This window comes from Morus notabilis, unplaced genomic scaffold, assembly GCF_000414095.1.
Source record: "Morus notabilis unplaced genomic scaffold, ASM41409v2 Scaffold5793, whole genome shotgun sequence".
Lineage (NCBI taxonomy): Eukaryota > Viridiplantae > Streptophyta > Magnoliopsida > Rosales > Moraceae > Morus > Morus notabilis.
The window spans coordinates 12,587-19,616 of record NW_010356741.1 but is presented as its reverse complement, the minus strand read 5'-3'; the positions used below and the strand labels follow the sequence as shown (position 1 = coordinate 19,616).

The window sequence follows — 7,030 nt, the reverse complement described above, 5'->3', positions numbered from 1 at the left end:
GGAGACATTGATATAGTTTCTAATGGTGAAATCTATATTGGATTGGACCAAAGTTGAATTGTTTTAATTAATAATTCTGTTTGAATAAAACAATTTACTTTTGACGAATTATATGTTGTCATCTTAATCCTGAGATGGATGATGAACCTGTATACTTGACTTGTATCCTTTGATGTACTAAAAGGAGACATCTTGACATTATGTAAAGGTACGCTTGCCGGTACATTGGGGGTATGACTCGTGTATGCGTAGATTCGTTATTCATAGATAGTGGAATCCATAGCTCCTATAAAGAGTCAATGATATCCTCTTATACATTATCAGTAGATTGGAAAATATGAGCGCTCAGCCATTGGACTACTCTGTGTTATCTAATGGTTTACTGTTTGTAATGATACGAATAGTATTTTTCTAATGGTATGATAATAGAACATAAGACAAATGTAATCGGGAAGGTAAAACGGAACTTGACCTCAAGTCGATTATGGATATCCTATGGGGATGATACATTAATATATTGAGTCATGGACTAGAGCTAATCAGAGCTTTGTAAATACGCTTTATGAGACCGAGAGGAGATCAACGGTTAGATAATCAAATTAGGATTTAGGTCGTTGTGAGGCCGAGAGGCGATCAATATTCCTATTTTCTAATTCTAAAGGCGAAGTTTAATTTGTGTTTAAATATTCATTTCAAATAGGGATATTGTTTTGGGTATTTAAATACAATTTCTTGTGAGGCACCCGAGAGAGGTTGCGAGATGACATTAGAGCCTTGATTAATGAATTGAACGGAATTGATTAGCGATTACATAATAGGATGAACATAGGAATAATAAAGCGAAATCAAGTCCCTAGACCATTTCTGTATAGATACTTTATTTTTATTCTTATATTTATTTTATTTTTGTTTTCAATTATCATCTTATTAGGTTGCCTAGATAAAGTTAAGTTACAATAATCACGGTATTTAACAGTAATTCTAAATCCAATCCCTGTGAAGACGATACTCACTCACTCTATACTCAAAACTTAATACCGTACGCTTGTGAAAATTTATTATATACAAAAATAATAAACATCAAGTATGAAAGTAACAGATGTAGTATTAGACACGAGAATATTTTGGTGCATCAAACTGCATGCGTTAAAAATAAAAAGTTCTACTTCAACCTACTACCCTTTATGTCTTTAGTTTTTTTTTTTTTTTTCGGGCCAGTAAAACTGACTTTTATACCGACAGTTCAGACAGTGAAACAGTTATGGGTAACAATCCTCACTTGGACTAACTATTGCACTGTATATTTTGATGGGTTACTACTTGTCGTTTAACAAATTATGTTTTACATCTGACGTCGTTGTCGTTTTATACTTCATTTTAATTGATTTCAAGTTTTCTGTTATGTCAGGTAATTTCCGTTTTCAAGTTGACGTCCTTTATAGATTCTGTTGCTGTTTATATACCTTCATAAAGTTGTCGTTCTAGTTGTCATTTTCGTTTCAAATGTTCGTCATATTTCAGCTCATGTCGTTTGTCGTGGTGTTGAGTTTCTCAAGTTGAAATTATTTTCCACGTATGGTCGTTTTTCTTGTTAGTATCGTGATTTACATTTCATTATCATCTTACATTAATGTTATTTATTAGGTTAGTGTCGTTTTATGAGATGATGTTGTTTGTGTTATTGTCCTTTATCAGGTTAAATAGTTGTCTTTTCATTTGTCATTTTTACATCCCAAAGTCATTTATCAGGTTCTTGAGTTTAAGTTTATCCTTCTTCTTTTTTTTTTGTCGTTTAGCAGATTTTTTTAATACATGGGATTGAACCGTAACTTCTCACATAAATCTCACCCCACCTAAACCCCTCAATGCCATTAAACCAAGAGGTCTTCAGCTTTACCAGGTTATTTTTTCTTTATCGTTTATTTGCCATTTTCATTTTATTCTCGTTTTTAGGATTCTGGTCCATCGTGTCGTTCTCAAGCTGTAGTTATTGACTTGAGTTCTCAAGTTTGTCGTTTTGATGTCGTTTTACATTTCATTGTCGTTTTTTTCTTCCTGGCGGTGGTTGTTTTGATCAATATGTCGTTAAATGTATATATATCGTTGCCATTCTCCGTGTTTTTTCGTTTTTCAGTATTCTTCAAGCTGGCGCATGTCCTTTCCTTTTTTTTTTGTCGTCCTACATTTTGCTGACGTTTCAGACTGTTGTCGTTTTTGAGTTAATGCCGCTTACATATCACTTTTTGAATTTTTTATTTACGTATCATGATCCCTTTCCTGTCGTTGTCCTTTATTAGGCGGTTCTCGTTTTTTCATGTTGATGTCGTTTATTTTATGGTCAATATGTTGGGTTATTATGTTGATCGCTAAATTATAATTCTGATAATCTTTTTTATTTGAATCCATAACCTTAAAATTGATGAAAAATATTAAAAATTTAACAAATAATTATATCATTATCACTTTTTATCTGAATCCATATCCTTAAAATTGATTAAAATTTACCATAAATAATCATATGATCGCTTTGTATTAATTATATTTTTTAGAAAAATAGTTGCATGAAGTTGAAAATGTCGTCTACCTTAAAAAAAATAAAAATAAGAGTTATTGACACAAATGATCCTCAACTTATTTAGTAAGTGACTGTGGTCTCCAATTTTTTTTTTTTTTTGGCAAATCGACTCTCAACCTCTTAAAACATGTGTAATCTGGTAATTTCTGTCAAGATCCGTCCAAAAATTAACGGTCCAATGCACGTGACTACCCATGTGACCCAAATTATTAGGGTATATGTGTAAAAACACTTGTAGCTCGAATTGGGGCTGATTTTACGTTTAAAAATTCTAGGGTTTGTGAAATTTTTGCTTTGATTTAGGGGTTGCAATGGCTGCAAGTGCTGGAATGAAAGAAAACCCATTGTGTAATTGTAACATACCAGCGTCAGTGAAGGAGATCTCGTAGATCTCTATGGGTCTCACGGATCTGGAGCAGATCCTTGCAGCCACAAACCCGTCACCGATTTCTTTGATGGAGATCACCGAGATCTGAAGTATTGCTCGAAAAATTGTCGCATGCTCCTCTTCGCGATTCCGACCGAATAAATATACACACATGGGATCGACTTCGCCTCTAAGTGGCTAGGTAGCTCGCCTCCATCTGTCAAGTCTCCACCAGATCTGCACCCTATTAAATTGCCATTGTCTTTTTCATTTTTTTTTCGTTTTCTTCTGTATTGGTTTATGTCTTCACATGTCTGACCATTTTAGTTTATTTGTTCTTTAATCTGATTATTATATGCAAAATGAATGAGAAGATATGATTTGTTATGAATATCGATTTGGGATTGTAAAATGGTTTATTTCTTCTCAAATCTCTTTTTTCTGTAAATTTTGTCTTTGCCTTTAAGTTATTGAAAAATTTGACTACTTCTTTTCTTGTTCAATTGATCCCCAAACCGTTGGCATGATAGATCATAGAACTATTATTCTAATTGTTCAGTCTTTTTTTTTTTGCCTGTTTAAATTCATTTCTTATTTTTATTGAACCCAATTTTACTGACTGGACCATTCAGGCCCTTCTTAAAAATCACGTGCAAGTGGGCAATTTTGTCTTTCCATTAATAATCTGGGTCACAGAGGTGGTCACGTGCATTGAGCCGTTAACTTTTGGACAGTTCTTGACAGAAAGGATCAGATTGACCTATTTTAAAAGATTAAGGATCAATTTATCAAAAAAAAAAAAAGATTGAGAATCAAACAATCACTTACTAAGAGGTTGTTCTTTTGTAACGAAACTCAGAAAAAGTTTGAACTCGAGTTATAACTTTATTCAAGTTCATGTTCTTTTGTAAAATTTGAGTTTGAACTCGAGTTTAGGGCTATATTCGAGTTCAAGTTTCCTTTTCAACTCGAGTTCATAAACTCGAACTCAAGTTCATGAACATTATTTTTTCTATTATTAAAAATGTCATAACTTTTTCATTTTAATTCTGATTGAGATTATTTTTTTCTTATGCATTCACAACGAAAAGATGAATAAAACCTCACTTATATACCATATTAAAATTTTTCATCACCATTGAGTTTTTATTAAAATACTATGTAAATATAAATTTAAGTTTTGACCCACACAAACACAAACACAAACTCAAATAGATTTTCAATTCAAATCATAACTCAAATGTGCACATTTAAGCACAAACTCAAATTACAATTTCAACTCAAATTATAACTCAAATTTAACTCAAAATCATCACTCAAGTCACTCTAACTTAAAAATCTAAAAAAAACAACCCTTAAATAAATTAGAGACTATTCGTGCTAATAACCCTAAAAATAAATAAAGAGTCGCTACTAATCAGCGTCAAAGCTGCCCCGCCAGAGTAGACTTTTTCGTTCTCTTTCTCAGTTTCATTCATTCTTCTTCTTCAGTCCACTCCGAAAGAAAAGTCCTCTGAATTCTCTCCCAAATCAAAACACTTTTACTCTTCTTCTTCCCTGTTCCGATCTTCAAAGCCTTCCAACCATGTCGCCCATGGTGACCGATATCCTTCTCCAAGTGGGCCTAATCCTGCTCTCCATTTTCATGTTCCTCGCTCTCCACGACATCCCCAAGAAACTCTACGCCAAATTCCGCCTCCGCAACCGATCCCAAGCCCAAGCCAAGCGCCACTTCGTCGTCGGCGCTCAGCTCCTCGCCCGCGCCCGTTCCCGATCCGACAGCTCCCGCTCCGCCGTCGCCCCTCTCGCCGAGCAAGCCCTCGCTGAGGCCGACAAAGCCGTAGCGCTGGACCCCACCGACGCCGCCGCTCACATCCTCCGATCCCTTGTCCTCGACCTCCAGGGCTTCAAGAGCTCCGCGCTCGACGCCATAGACGCCGCGCTCTCGCCACTCGCCGCCAAGTCGCTCAGCGAGAGGGAGCTCGGCGACGCGTTCTTCAAGAGAGCCGAGCTGAAGATGGCGATGGGCCGCCGCGGGAAGGTCGAATCGGCGATCGGGGACTTGGATCGGGCGGTGGAGCTTAGCCCGGAGAACGCTAGGGCTTTTTGCTTGCTCGGAGAGTGCTACGAAGCGAAGAAGATGGAGGCCGAGGCCCGGAAGGCGTACGAGGACGCGGTGAGAATCGAGCCCGAATTGGCCCTGGCTCGGGAGGCTCTGGATCGGTTGGTGAGCTCTTCCTAGTCAATTACTTGCAATATCTTAACTTTTTTTTTTGAGGTTTTTGCTTGTTGTAGAGTTTTATAGAAGTTGATTATCGACTTCTTTTATGGTGACTGTGGTAATGGTGATGATAATAATGTTGTAATATTTCAAGGAATGGAATTTCTTTACTAGTTAATATGCTGAGAATCAGATTCTGATGTTTATATGTTCGTACTGGATTTTTGGGCGTGAATGTGCTTTGAAGTTTGAATCTTTGGAAGTGATATTGGAATCTTTTTCATGTTTGGATTGGAGGAAAATGCAGTAGCTATTTATTTTGAGGTACATCACTTTCTTGTTGCGTATGTTGGTTCAGAGAAAGTTTTATTTCCTTTTTGTCGTCCAGAATCCAGAAGAGCTTTTAATGCAGTCCAATGTGTCTTAACTGCTAGACTACACTAATATAGGCATGTTAAACATCTAATCTAATTAGATAAAAACTAAATTGATATCGTCATTGAAGTCTTGACGATTTTGTTTGAAAGTATCATGGCATTCTAGATTCGGAAAGTTTTCGGTTTTGTTGGACAACTCTGTTCTACGGCTTGGCGTATGACTTTGGGCCCAAGTAGGAAAACGTCACTATAATTTCAGACTAATTATCTGTGAAGAATGTTGTTTTCTTTTCTCTTCTAGTACTAGTTAACTCTGAACTAACAATTCCTTCTTCCATGGGATTATCAAGCTCTTGAATTTATTTCATGTCCGGTTCCCTCCCTGCGGGCATTCAGTGGCCTCGTGAAGTGGTGTTTTTCACAAATTAGTAATTAGTAAGGTAAAAAATAATGTCACAAATTGTAGTACTGAGATGGTTTTATATTATCTATAAGCCGAATTGGAAACTCGGAAGAGTTTTTCATAACAGGTCCAAATGTCCTATCTGCAATATCTCACAAGTCACACCACGTATAAAAATTAGCAAAGCTACCTCTAATGTAGCTTCCAACATTCAGCGCGTTTGGAATCCATTTTGAAAACGTTTTTCGCAGAGCAAAAAATGAAAACAGTCTCAGATCAGCATCCAACAAAAAAACAAAACTGAAAACGTTTTTTTTCTCTTTCTCCCAAAAATTCACACTTTCTGAAAACGATTAAAACTCGTTTTCATTTTCCTATTTTCATTTTCTAAACGTTGGGCTTCTCGGTCCAAACGCGCTGGAGGTTTTCTCCTCTGTCTTAGTTGATAATCGGTGGATCCGGAGGAGTGAGGGAAAGGAGGGAGTCTGGACTTGAACGACGACGTTCTGAGGTTGAGAGCAGGGTGATCCAACTTGACACCACCGCGGTGACCGGTTCCGTTCCGATTAGCGGTGTCGGAAGGCATGGAAGACGACAGAGCTTTTTCACCGGAGCATATGGAGAGTGGTGATGAGTGAGGGGGTTTCGTTGGTTTCAAAGAGGGAGAGTTGGGAAGAAAAAAGGAGAGTGAAAGTGATGGGGATGGATGGTGGGCCCGAATAGACAGAAACTCCAAAGACAGATACAGGCTTAGTTTGGTAGTGCTGTAGATTTTGGAAATATTGCTTTTAGTTATGCTGAAAGAAGAAGCAGTTGTTACAAAAAACAGTTGAGTGTTTGGTAAACTATAATTATAGTAGTTGTGCTGGTTCTGGTAAATTATGAAGTTAAATTACTGTGGATAGTTATGAAATAATTAATAATAACGATTATATTATATTATATTATATAATCATTATTATATTATATTAAACAAATATATTATAATTAATATATTATATAATCATAACGTGTATAATACATTATAATATATAATATTACAATGAATTATAAGATTATATTAATATTTAATTATATTAATTATTAT

The 7,030-nt window shown here is 36.1% G+C and overlaps 1 protein-coding gene across 1 annotated transcript; it reads left to right on the top strand.

Annotated features, from left to right (window-relative positions):
* Window positions 1-4,372: 4,372 nt before the first annotated feature.
* On the top strand, window positions 4,373-5,465 carry LOC21384932. Its single transcript, XM_024161349.1, has one exon. It carries the CDS (start codon window positions 4,528-4,530, stop codon window positions 5,182-5,184), a length of 657 nt encoding a protein of 218 aa, XP_024017117.1. The 5' UTR covers window positions 4,373-4,527; the 3' UTR covers window positions 5,185-5,465.
* The last annotated feature ends 1,565 nt before the right edge of the window (window positions 5,466-7,030 follow it).

Coding starts and splice junctions, on each gene's coding strand:
- LOC21384932 (XM_024161349.1), top strand. CDS start 4,528: ATGTCGCCCATGGTGACCGATATCCTTCTCCAAGTGGGCCTAATCCTG.